This window comes from Mesoplodon densirostris, chromosome 12 (assembly GCF_025265405.1).
Source record: "Mesoplodon densirostris isolate mMesDen1 chromosome 12, mMesDen1 primary haplotype, whole genome shotgun sequence".
In the NCBI taxonomy this organism is placed as follows: domain Eukaryota; kingdom Metazoa; phylum Chordata; class Mammalia; order Artiodactyla; family Ziphiidae; genus Mesoplodon; species Mesoplodon densirostris.
In genome coordinates this window covers 83,780,403-83,794,315 of record NC_082672.1, presented here as the reverse complement: position 1 = coordinate 83,794,315, position 13,913 = coordinate 83,780,403, and the positions used below count along the sequence as shown (strand labels likewise).

The window sequence follows — 13,913 nt, the reverse complement described above, 5'->3', positions numbered from 1 at the left end:
ATAAAAAGAAACAAAATTGAACTATTTGTAGTGAGGTGGATGGACCTAGAGTCTGTCATACAGAGTGAAGTAAGTCAGAAAGAGAAAAATAAATACCGTATGCTAACACATATATACGGAATCTAAAAAAAAAAGGTTCTAATGAAACTAGGGGCAGGATAGGAATAAAGACACTGATGTAGAGAATGGACTTGAGGACACAGGGAGGGGGAAGTATAAGCTGGGACGAAGTGAGAGAGTGGCATGGACATATATACAGTACCAAATGTAAAATAGATAGCTAGTGGGAAGCAGCTGCATAGCACAAGGAGATCAGCTCGGTGCTTTGTGACCACCTAGAGGGGTGAGATAGGGAGGGTGGGAGGGAGATGCAAGAGGGAGGGGATATGGGGATATATGTATACCTATAGCTGATTCATTTTGTTATACGGCAGAAACTAACACACCATTGTAAAGCAATTATATGCCAATAAAAATGTTAAAAAAAGAAGTTGAGAAATTTAAAATAAAAGGCATTTAAAGGACACCTACATACAGTTGACATAAATGTTGGCAATTAGAACTCATGAAGTCATCGTCAGCACACGGATGGGGTGATCTGTGCAGTATCCCATCTTCTCCCTTGTCAGCATGAAGCTGTGATATCACCCAAACCCCTGCATGTCTTTCTCCGCAGGAAGGCTAACCCATCTTGTTAACATCCAGCCATTGTGATTTGCCTCTCATTTCTTGAAAAATGCAATTCAATTATTTGAGAATATTTTCTGCAGAAAGACAAACATTTTTTTCTAACAGGAAATTTTGCACAGTTGGCTTACTAGAATAATCAGCTACTGTGCAAACTAGAATTTTTCTTAATTTGCCTAATTAAAAGAATCAGTTCATCCATATCCAGTTCTATAGCAATTATTGTATTTCTTGAGTCTTAGTGACTTTTTAAATTCAAAGACTCAGAAGTCAAAACACTGCAAGGGCAAAGTTACTCTTCAGCTCCTTTGAGAACCTCAAGCACTGAGAAGTAAGAAGACAGTGTCGGGGGAGCAGGGGAAGAGAAGGTGGTCTTAGAAGAACAAGCTATTACACAAGTAGAAATTAGAGGGAAAAAATCTGCTGCAGTAGTGGGATTCTATGTCAACTCTTGTTGCTTGAGACTATTTAGTGAATGCTATACCCTGTGAGTAAACTTATTTCAGCCCCAGGAAAGAATGGCTGCGAGTTCATTTGTGTTGCTGTGGTCCTGATATAGAGGTAAAAACTGCCATTCAGCTTCCTCCTTGTACCTGGAGAATCCAAACAAGCCTGTGTTCTGGTTCAGCCTTTCCCAGGTACTGGCCATTCTATTTTGGGCAAATGTCTAAATCTCTCTAAGCCTCACTTTCCTTATCTTTTTAAAAGAAGTAATTATAGCACCTGCTTTATGCATTGCTATCAGGATTTCATGAGATGATACTATCTATGTCAGATACTTAACCCAATGCTCAGAGCATAAGCTCCTCAGTAAAGGTCAACTACTATTATTGTGAATAGAAGTATAATAATATTTAAGAATAATTCATCACATGTAGACTGCTGAGAGAAAGCCTAAGATATTTTTCTCTGTAGCTATAGATAAGGCTCTTTTGTGAGTGAAAGGAAATGACTGATTCTTGTCAATTGTGGGGCTGGGCCTTTTCAGAAGTGATGAAATACAGGAAGGAATTCTAGTTCTGGCTAACCAGGAGTCTGGTAATTTTCCAGAGATGTTTTCTTTGTCAGATAAAACAAAAAGAGAGGCCACCCTATTTTATATTCAAAGATTTAAAACCCTCCAATTGTACATTCATTCAGACTCAATATACAATTAAAATTTTTTTTTCTTATTTCATGGCAGTTCCCTGATCTATTCTCTTGTTTTTTTTTTTTTTTTTTTTTTTTCTGGAAACCTTTTCCAGGTCTGCTGTTATCTTCCTTGAAAAATATTAAGCAGAGCTCCATAACATATTTCACCATGGTTTTAGGCTAGAGTAGAATAATATTTTTCTATTTTGCCACAGTTGTCATATTTTCCTTAAACTTTTGGTTACAACATCACTGCAGTGACTCCAACAGAATCCCCTTTCTTGAATTCTAACATTTTGTGAAATCATTTAGAAGAATATTCAGTTGGTCTGGGTAGATTTGTCCTAGTAGAATGAAAAGGTTTCACATAAACAAAAACCTTAGTTATTTTGAGGATTTTATGAGTGTAGATAATGAGAAGTGAAAAATCATTTAACATGGCTTGCTGCATAAATAGGATTATGAAAATGAAAGAAAATTGTAAAGAAAATTTAAGGGCAAACCTAGGAACATTTATTAACAGTATGTGCGGTACGAATGAGCGATAATCTCCTGAAAAATGTTTGAACATTTCATGAGTTGGGATATTTATAACTAGACTTAACCAAGTAAATAAGATAAGCAGAGGAAATAATCTGGCACCGATAGGGAATATACTAGTTGATTTGATGGGTCTTTTGCATCTTAAAATTCACATAACAGATGTTTTCTTTTGCCTCTGGTTTTGGGTGCTGTGGGTATTGTCATTTATGTATAAAAGAAAGAATCAGTACAGTTCCATGCTCATGTTCTGGAAGCCCCACTTGCAGCAGGCTTTTTGCCAGGCCACACTGGAAAAAGTAGGCTTTCTGTAATTTTATGCTTTCCTTTTTGCTATGCAATATAGTTATAATTCTATAAAGTAATTAAAAATGGAAACTATATAAATAAAATTATTGTGGTATCTCAACCTGTGCATTGGGTAAGTTCTTGAAAAAGAATATAAATAAAATAAAACCAGAAACAAACCAGGAGGTGGATGGATGCTTGAGAAGCATAGGAAAAATGCCAAAACCTAATTTATGCAGAAAAGAAGTTTTTGTGGGTGGTAGGGATGGAGAGTTTTGTGACCAGCATTGAATCATAACATGGAAAGACAAATCTGAAAGGAGGCAAGAGCAAGGGTGAGACTGCTACGGAAAAATCAAGGTCAAGATTTGCAGGAACTAACAAAGATGGCAGCTGGAACGGGTGTTTAATTGCTGAGGACTTTTTTTTTTTGTCCTTTTTACTTGTTCAAAGACTCTAGAAATACTTGTTAGTTCAGTATAAATTACTCAAAATTGTTATAAATATTTTCTGATTCCTAGGATATTGTTCATCTGACAGTACACTGTTTATTGCCCAACATATGGGGAGGAAAAGGAAGAAGAGAGATGACCATAGACCTAAAAGAGGGAGGTTTGGAATAAAATTTGGTCTTTCTTTTCTTCACACCGTAGTCAGAAAATTCCATGCAAAGTGTTGCTGACTAATTACTATGCAAGGAAAAGTAAATGTATTTCATGAACTATGTTAGGATGATTTACTTATTAAATAGAAGAATCTGTGCCCCAAATAACATTGATTCAAAAACAAAACAAAACAAAACAGTTCTAAATCTGAAGGTGTGAATCTTCAATTTCTTTACCCCATTTTCTTGAGGAGCACTTTCTTCAAAGGTTATGCATTGGGACGAAGCAAAAGCATTCTTGGCTTCATTCAGAAAATTTGTTATTTACATGTCCCAACCTTCTTTGGCTGGTTTAATAATGAAATTTATATAAGGCAGATTAATAGGAGAAAAACATTTAATTTTATACATACAGGAGTCCCATGAAAATCTGAGACCTGAATGGCAGCCAGGTAATTGAAGCTTATATAAAACCTTGAGCTAAGGAAAGGGATATGGGTCTAGGGATACAAGGGGGAGGAAGGCCGTTCACAGGAAGGCAGAGGAAATGTTTGAAAAACAAATGTTGCCCTATTACAGATTACGTTTCTTAGGTAAAACGTATCTCTCTTCCTGGTATAGGCCCTCTTTCCAATGTAAATTTAGGCAGTTGATGGGGAGGAAAAGAGCTTTACCTGAGTCTGCTGGGTTTGACTGCCTTTAGCTCAAAACGACCCACATGCCAAAGTGGCATATTTGGGGTCATGTATTCTGCCCCCACCCCCCACTAACTACTAAGAAGCCTACAGAGTGCCAGATGCCTTTCTGTTATCTGCCTGCTACTCCTGTGAGCACAATGGACAGAATTTGGCCAACTCTGACTAAATGTTTATTTACTATTGTTCAACTCTGGGACTTTTAACACATTACGTCTGTAATGGTCCCTGTTCAGACTACATCCTGTTTTCATACCCTGTATCCTTAGTAATTAGCCCTGTTGCTTCTCAGAAAGATTTTTAAATGAGTCATCATTTTACAAGGTCTGCAGCAGGTTAATTATTTTGGGAAGAGTATTTTTGCTTAGCAACCTAATTTCAGTTGCTGTGTGAGTTTTGCAAGAGTGCCTATGGAAGAAGACAGATGAATGAATTTCTCCAACTCTGTCATATGAAGTGAAAAAACATGAATTTAGAAAACAGTTGTAAAACTGTCTGGGTCATCTGCTTTCCAGGGTGGCCCCTTCACTTCCAATTTGCATGTGTTTAAGAACTTAGAAAAAAGCCATATAGAGAGTAAGTATTTAGGGTCACACCTGGGTTCAAATCCTAGTTCTTCTATTCCCTAGGAGTAGCTGTGTGATCCAGAAAAAGATATTTAATCTCTTTAAACCTCAGTGGCCTCATCTGTAAAACTGAGAATAATAGCACCCACTAGGGTTGATGTGAATATTAATTTAATTGAGATGTTGTATGTAAAATGCTTACCACACTGTGTAGCACTTAAGAAACAGTGAGAGCTATTAGAATACAGAAGAGTATGAATGTCACTAAATGTGATACATGAAAGTCTGTTCTTGTCTGGACTCTATCTCCTACTAAGTAGAATAAAGTGGTTTAAAGTGGATATTATTGAGGGCAGGCTTGGTTACACTATTGAGAAATTATGTTTTTCTCCTTCTTACATGTTGTCCAATTCCTTTCTAAAACATTTCTTAACTGGTTTGCTATCTCTGAGTACTTTTGCAATCCTAAGATAGAACAGGTGCTGACGGCTGACTTTGTTGTGGAGGTAAAGATAGAAGACGCTATGTGGATCACTAGGAAAGGACTAAAATTTTTGTGCACGTGTCAAAGCAAAAGCAATTAATGTGAAATTTCAGAGTCACAGAGAAAAAATACTTGCTAAGACAGAATTAACATCACAGGGCTTCCCTGGTGGCACAGTGGTTGAGAGTCGGCCTGCCGATGCAGGGCACACGGGTTCGTGCCCCGGTCCGGGAAGATCCCTCATGCCGTGGAGCAGCTGGTCCCGTGAGCCATGGCCGCTGAGCCTGCGCATCCGGAGCCTGTGCTCCGCAACGGGAGAGGCCATAACAGTGAGAGGCCCGCATACGGAAAAAAAAAAAAAAAAAAAATCACAGGTCCAGCACATGAGATTTTCCATCAGCTAAAGTGATTTCATGTGGAAGAGAATAGGAAACTCAAGCTTTTGATGTGATTGGTGATATAAAACAATTAGATAATTCTAAAATATGTGTTTTTTCTGTAAAAGTAATTAATCCTGCCAATAATTAATTAAATCTATAATTAATCTTCATTAATTAATATAATTCTGTGAAAGCTAGTAATACTACAAAAATTTTATTTAAAAATATTAATATCATTACTGCACTGAACTTGTGGCCACTCGCCTGTGGCACAACAAAGCCAATCTACTGACACTGGGTTGTGATGAAGGAAAGTGCAGCGTTTATTGCAGGACTCAACAAGGAGAATGGGTGGCTTATGCTCAAAGGACCCAAACTCCCTGATGGCTTTCAAGGAAGGTTTTCTTAAGGCAACGTTTGGGGTGAGGATTGTAGGGTGCATGACTTTCCTCCAGTTGGTTGGTGGTGAGGTAATGGGATGATGTTTCAGGAATCTTCAACATCAACCTTCTAGTTCCAACCAGTCTGGGGTCTACCTGCTTGTGGTCAGCATGTAGTCTGGTGACCAGCATGTAATCTGGTGATCAGCATGTAGTCTGGTGACCCTCCACCTGCGGGTTGAGGGGGTGGGTCTTCGTTTCTGCAGAACAACTCAAAGATATGTTATGTATATCCCCTGAGGAGGAACTGGGGCTCTGCTTTATTGCTGGACTATTGTTTAAGCTATTATTACTTTTCTTGCTTGACTGCTTTTCCTTTGCTTCTTCAATCCCTCACTTTCCTAATTGGTAACTGCTTGAGTCTGCTTTTTGTAACTCAGGGAAGGCCTAGGAGACTAACACATTTTTCTACAAACAAAAAATGGGGAACATGGATGGACTTTTGCACCCGGGAGGGCCCCACAGGATTTGCTTCGTTTCAATATTAGACTGAAATTTTTAGAAACAACTAAATATAGAGTTGGTACTAGGTAAATGCCACTTTCTGTGTGTTTGCAAATATAATTAAGTGCATGTAATATATATATAGATATGCATTTGTCCTATTTTACAGATATCCTAATGCTATAGATCCTATAAAAGATACAGGAAATCCAGGGGAAAAAAGACACAAGCACATGCTAGAGTCAAACACAAATGTTGCATATGATTAACTTTAAGACATTACCATCTTACTTCCCGTGCCTTGGGAAATATTGCCTGGAACTTCCATTAACGCATGATCTAAATTGAAGTTGTTAAATCAATATTTGATGTACCATCCCAAAGAGCCTTAAGATCTAACAGAGAAAATTATTTCAGATCAAAGAAATTCACATGTGGAATGGAGTCATAGGGAGTCACAATTCAATTTGGGAAGCCCATGTGTCTTAGTTATGATGTGTAACAGGTCAAGAGTTAAATTTGAAACTGTGGAGGGAAGAAAAATAATTTTCCCTTTACCCTTCTAAGATTCTTGGCTGACATAACCCTGTAATAAAAATACAGATTAGTAGGAGAAAACAAACAGAAGTTTAATAACATGTATACCTCTGGTATACATGGGAGAGACCCAGGAAAACCACGTAACTCTCTGAAATGGCCCAAGCCATCACCTTAAATACCAGCTTCAGCTAAAGACAAAAGAAAGATGTCGGGAGTTGGGGAGCCACTTATGAGAGGTTATGAGGAAACCACAGTAAACAAGGAAAGCATAGTAAATGCAGATTTAAGTCATTGCCTTCTGCATTGATAAGAGTTTCTAGAGATTTTAGAGTCATCCTTCTCTTCCTGGTACAGTGAGGGAGACACCCTTACAGAGATTTCCCTTATAAATGTAAATATGTCTTTAAAAAGGGTAATTCCTACCCAGGTTTCAGAGCTTCACATTTGTCTGCTGTTTCTTAAAAATAATGAGCTTAAAGTAATCAATATGCTAAAGAGACATATTCGGGGTGGTGTATTGTGCTGACATTCAAAACCTTCTATTCGTCTCGTCCTTTTTTTTTGGCTTGGGATTTAAGTCAGCCCACTCTGCCACAAACAAGCTGTGAGAAAATACAGTAGGGTCTGCTCTAAAGTGCTCTGGCTTCCATTACAAAGAAACATTTATTCTTTGTTCACCAGCAAAGCACAAAAATGCTCTAAAATTTCAGGAACTAATCACTGAGTAAACCAGAAAACACGGCGCTAGTTATTAAGGACCACATTTTCAGTTTATAGTGTTCAAAATTAGGGTGCTATAGACAGTTCACACACACACACACAAAAGTGTCCATCTGGTTGTAAGGGTTCAGTTCAGAAAAGGAGCATCGATGTAGATTGCAAGATTTGTTAGAAGAATTGAATATTCACTATCTAAAAGGAAACATCACACTGTATTTATTTTTCTATTATAAACCTAGTGTTTTGAAAAGCTTTCCTTGGTTTCTTAACTATGGTTGGGTTCATAAAGGAAACTTACTTTCAGAAAACAAGTCTCTGTATTTTCTCTGGAATGAGTAATGAAAATCTTGCTGCTTAGCTGTACAAGGGAAGGGCTATTTATACTGTGAGTTTTAAATAAGCCCATGCACTAAGCTACTCTATTTAAGGGTTTAGACAAATTTTGTGGTACCGCCCCCAGGATATTAGAGCTATCTTCCCTGTTGGATGCTTAGCCTTTGAGCTCAGTGTGTTTGTTTGTATCATACCTGTTAGTCAAGTTCTTTTGCTCAGAGATTGACACAGACTCTGCAAAGAGTTCAAAATGGAATGACTCAAATGTGCTCCCCATGGGACAGATTAACTGCTGTTTTGTCTTTTTTCTTTATTTTACCTCAAAATATTAAAAAAATTTTTGATTTTGAAATTGATCTGTTTTCTCCCAATTCTTTGTACTCTTGCTCTTATTACTGTAAATGACTGACATTAAAAAAAAAAAAAAAAACAAAAAAAACCACCCTGCTTTTGAAAAAGAGGTTATGGAAAAATAGAATTCCATATCACTAAAAACTAGCCCCCCTTCCCTTGGCTATTCCCTTTTTCTCTCTCCACTTCAAGCCCCGCCAACCCTCACTCTATGTGGATTTTTCTGCACATTGTGACTTCCAACTTATTCCTGGCAGGGTTTGAGGTTTGCATTTTCTGATAAACAATTTAGAATCATTAAAAAAAAATAACCTTTTTATTTTACAAAAGCTTCAGATTCACAGAATTATTGCAAAGATAATACTGGGGGTTCCCATACACCCCACCCCCGTTTCCTCTATAATTAACGCCTTACGTTAGTGTGGTACATTTGTTACAATTAATAAACCAATACTGACACATTATTATTGACTAAAGTCCATGTTTTATTCATAGTTCCTCAATTTTTCCCTAATGTCTTTCTTCTGTTTCAGGATCCCATCCAGGATGCCACATTATGTTTAGTTCTCATGTGTTCTTAACCTTCTCTTGGCTGTGACAGTTATTCAAATTTTCCTTGTTTCTGATGACCTTGATAGTTTTAAAAATTACTGGTCAGGCATTCTGTAGAGTGTCTCTCAGTTGGGATCAGCTTGATGTTTCTCTCATTATTAGACTTGGGTCATGTTTTGGAGAAGGAAGATCACCAGAGGTAAAGTGCCATTCTTATCACATTCTATCAAAGATACTTGATAGAATCAGCAGTGCTATCAGCGTGACTTAGCCTTGCTGATGTTGACCTTGATTACTTGGCTTGAGATGTTTGTGAGGTTAGAATCACATTTTCATTTTTTCCTGAAGATGGTCGAAGTATTTTCCTGAAGTTTTTAACGACACGTTCATTAAAGCTATAAGGAAGCTAACTTGGGACTGATCTTTTGGTTTTTCTTTCTTGGTGACGTTGTAAAGCTGCTATTCGTTTCTAAGTAGTTAGACAAAAATAATTTCAGTGGTGGTAAAAACGGCTTATCTTTTTTCATGTGTTGTAGGTGGGAATGAGATCCCGAAACCAGGGCGGTGAAAGTTCATCCAACGGGCATGTCTCCTGCCCCAAGTCCTCCATCATCAGCAATGCTGATGATAAAAGTCTCTCGGAAGATACAAAAAAGAAGAACAAATCAAATAGAAAGGAGGAAGATGTCACGGCCTCAGGAACTGTCAAACGACACCTAAAACCATCTGGAGAAAGTGAACGAAAGAATAAGAAATCCTTGGAGTTATCCAAAGAAGACCTCATCCAGCTACTGAGCATAATGGAAGGGGAGCTGCAGGTAGAGTCCAGTTTTTTCAGTTATTGTGTCTCTAGTCTGAAGGTATAAAATAAGAGATTATGAGCCTGTCTACCTCACTGGACTGTGAACTTCATGGGGAAAAGGACTAGTTTCCTTATTCATTCCTGTATCCCTAGTGCCTGGCACAAGTTTGCACTGAATACGTTTTTGTTGAACGAACGAATAAATGAATAGATGCTGATTCTAACATCAAGCTTCTCTAGGAGCAGAAAATTTCTTCATGACATAATTTTGATAATAATTTAACACTTAGTAGTAGGTAATCAATGAGAATATCTAATTTAGCCCTTGACTGTGGTTGCAAACTGTGAAAAAGTCATGATTATTAGAAGGCAGAGTTAAGATCAATTGCTACTTTTGCTTTTTTCCAGAAGGTAGAGTAAAAGAGAGATAAAGAGGTAGAGGGAAAGACAGAGAGACAGAGAGAAAGAGAAGGAAACTTTGTTTAGACCAGTCTTACTCTTTTCTCTCTTTTTTGTGACTTTCAGCTTTAATATTTTACAAGGTCATAGGAGTTGATATGCACTCAAATCAGCAGAGCATTGTATTGTGAAAACTTGGTACTTTCACAAAGCATTTTCAAGTCTATTATCTCATTCGATCTCAATAATAATGTGGTATCATTATCTATAATTTATAATGAGCAGACAGGCCCAGAAGGGTTAATGGTTTGTCCAGATCTCATCTTAGGCCTCCTGATTCTTGGTCCAGGGCACTTTCCACTGTCCATCCCCACCAACCTTCTGTGGCTACCAGTTCCCCAACTAAGAGAATGTTTTTAAGGATCCAAGAGGGAGCTGGGATTCTTCTGAGTTTCTGAGCCTTGGACAATTATATTTCTCTAAGTGGGGAAACAATAACTTTTTTTTTTTTTTTTGAGGAGAGGATGATTTAAGAGTGAGGTTGCTGTTTTCCTTTTTGTTTTTGTTAGGTTCTTAACTTGCATAAGCCTCTAGGGGAATACTAAAAATTGAATGAGATGAAGCCTTTGTTTGGTGCTGTTAGCATCAGACATATTACTTACAACCTACCCTAAACTAGGGGGATCTGATCTGTTCCTGTTCTAACCTGTGAGTGCCTACAGATAAGGAAACCCCTGGGGTAAAGAGAAATAGAAAAAAATGCAAAACTCAAATGAAAAACAAACAAGTGCGATTGAGCTTACCATTTATAGGCTGAGAAAAATCACCTTTGCATTTCACAGCAAAAGATGAAAATTTCCAGAGCACCACCATTACTAAAAATAGCTTCACCACTGCCAGAAATGTGGTTATTGTTCTATTAACATTTATTGTTTAAGGAGACAGAGTATATTAGTCCGATTTTTTAAGCTGCTCCCAGCCTACAGCTATTGACCTGAGTGGAAGGTCCAACAGTGACCTGAGAACTCTTTACAAAGCACTGTCATCAGCTTTTTTCCTCCAGGCATGGTGGCTTGTGTGAAGCCTGTGGCTCTTCTAGACTCTAATTTCTGTAGAAGGATGTGATATCATGGTAGATTGTGGACCATATTTAAGATTCACATGGCTTTTATGTTCATGGTGTTTCCAGATATGGTTCCAGAGCCTAGGCATGCAAAATACAAGCCCGTACACCCAGGACATTAAAGAAATTAAGTAGAAGGTGCCAAAGAAATGCATTTTGCTCTCCCTTAATCTTTGTGAATACAGGACACCTTACCTTCCAAAATAGATGTATTCCTGAGCAACCATACATAAGCAAAGAGTGTAAGATATTTGTAGGGGAAGCAGTGGAGAAATGAAGGACCTGATATTATAAGGAATTTCATGGTGAATTCATTTGCAAAGCAAATAATCCATCCCCCCATATATGTATATGCACACACATACATATTAAGTATCTGTACTTGTAAATGCAGATTTTGCAATACTAGATTTGTTAAAAACGAGAGTGTTCCTATATTTAGAGGAATATTTGTATTTCTCATATTTACATTTCATCATCACAGGAGGGTGTGTGTGTGTTTTAGCTAAGAGTGAAAATGTGACAGCTATGGGCCAGGTTTGCCACAACAGAGACAAGAAAAAAAAAAGTTTATTTAAAGATCTGGCACTGAGAAGAGGGACAGAGAGTTTAGGTACCCTCGGCTCAGGCCTATATGCTCTTCAGCTTGACATTTATGAGCATTTAGTGAGTTGTCTCCCAGACCTCAAAGGCCACCTATCACCCTCCCTTTATGGAGCAGCTGTGTTATGACTCAAATACCCTTCCTCTGCATGTGCTGTTCTGAGGTTCTATAAAGTATCAGGGCTGACAAGCAGCTTTGAGGTGTCTGTCCACCTCCTTTATATTTCAAGTGTGAAACTGACACTCAGACAAGTTATGTGACTTGCCCAAGGTCACACAGCAATTTAGTTAACGTTTGCTCCAGATCCAGATTCTCTGTCTCTCGGTTGTGTCCCTTCCTTTATGACATTTCCACTCGGGGGATGTGCAGGGTGGGCTCTAGGACCTTTATATTTATTCTTCGTCTTCAGGATTTCTTTGAAGTAGACTCACTCTGTGAACTCCAGGGCCAAAGCCATTTTGTGAAATGATGAGAATTTTTTATTTAAGAGAAAGTGAGGAAGGTTTCTTTCACATCAAGGAAGTGGACCATGACGTGAGCCTTGCATTTTGGTGTGATCTGGATCTTGAGAAAACTGGGGAGGCGGGGAGGAGTGTCACATGGCCACGGGCTGGGCACCACGCAACCCTGGGGCTTCATATTCCCTGATCTATGAGGGTCAGCCTTGTGGGGGACTGGAACCACTGGTCGAAATCAGGAGGGTGACACACAGAGAAAAAGGCTTATAATATTGGGGAGATGAGATGGAAATCAAGTCTGCCTGTAGGAGATGTACCCTGGAAGTGACGTGGGGGGAAACTAGGAGATGGAGGTTCACTCAGCCTCTTCATGCCAGTTTTCTTTTTCTTAGGCTTCTTTTTGATCTCACTCATTCTCTTCATCTCCATAGCCAGGGTTTTGGACATGATAGACAATTCTCTGTGTTTTCTGGTACCAGTACTCTGCCGTCTTTGGACTCTGTTGTGTGATCTATGGGAAGTTGTTGAACCAACATTGTAGACAGAATGACCTTTGACCTTTATTGTTAGCACTGGCTTTTTGCAAAATTTGCAAATTGGCTGGTTTTTTGTTTGTTTTGTCTTGTTTTGTTTTTGTCAGTGAGGTGTCCAGTGAACTCTTGACGTTCACCTTCAAGACACGCATTAGAAATAGAGTTGCTCCTCCCAGGGATTTTTGCATTTTAAGGAGTCTTGTCTGGAACTGGTCCTGTCATGCCCTTGGTCTTGGAGAGTGACATCTTCCAGACTTTTTAAGCCACACCTTAGCAGATGCAAGCTCATCATTTCAGCACAATTACTGGCCGGCATTGCCTGCATAGAAGCAGCTGGGATGGTTTCGATGATTACACTTCTGTTCTTCACTGCTTCCAGTAACAAGTACTTTCTAATAAATTGGAACATTTTTACTCTCTGGGTGAAAAACTGCTTACATATTTCTTAGACTAAGCTGAAAATAATGAAATAGTACACCCAGACCATCACTTGGGCATTGTGACTAATTTCCCCTTGTATTTGTCCAAAAATAGTGCTTTCAAGAAGCCAGTCAATTTGGCTGAATTAAAATCAACAAAAGTTCAAAGGAAATGGTACTTACATCAAAAAACCATAATACAGAATACTTGGCAGAAGGATATTCTTGTAGAATAATTCAAAAACAGGATACTAATTGATTCTTTTTCTTGATGAAAAAGATATGTAGCTCTTTTATATAGTAAATTCCCTTGATACAGCCACTCAAATACATATTAGAAAAACCAACCTCAAATTGACTTTCATCATATTTTCCTTTGTCCTTATCATTAGTTCTCTTCTCCCCATGCGTAAGGAGGCTCAGAGAAAACAGGATAATGTACCTGTACAGCGCACTACCATTCCACTGGGCTTTGGTGTTCGCCAGGCTGAGTCAGAGGCAGAGTCACTACCCAGTGAGAAGTCTCCCTTCATCTGGGTGACTGGCACAAGGAGTTGCTGTATTCCAAAGATAATGTATGAAACAGATGGTATTGTTACTGAAAGCTCAGCTTCTCTGTACACCAGTGCCGAACCGAATCTCGGAGACAGAGTTCTGGGTGAAGGAGAAAAGGAGAGCTTTATTACTTTGCCAGGCAAAGGGGGACACAGCAGTCTCCTTTCTCCAAAACCCATGAGGGGCTGTGTCCCAATCCAAGAGGATTTGATAAGGAGTTTTACAACAGTGCTTCCCAAGGATGGAGTTGCTGGCAAGATGAGGG

At 38.6% G+C, this 13,913-nt stretch overlaps 1 protein-coding gene across 1 annotated transcript in view; it reads left to right on the top strand.

The window, feature by feature from the left end:
* Positions 1–13,913, top strand: part of FILIP1 (filamin A interacting protein 1) — a 185,189-nt gene that overhangs the window by 81,768 nt on the left and 89,508 nt on the right. The window contains exon 2 of the mRNA XM_060115132.1: positions 9,292–9,573. Coding sequence (XP_059971115.1) covers positions 9,298–9,573 — 276 coding nt within the window. The 5' untranslated portion in view covers positions 9,292–9,297. The remainder of the gene's footprint in view (positions 1–9,291; positions 9,574–13,913) is intronic.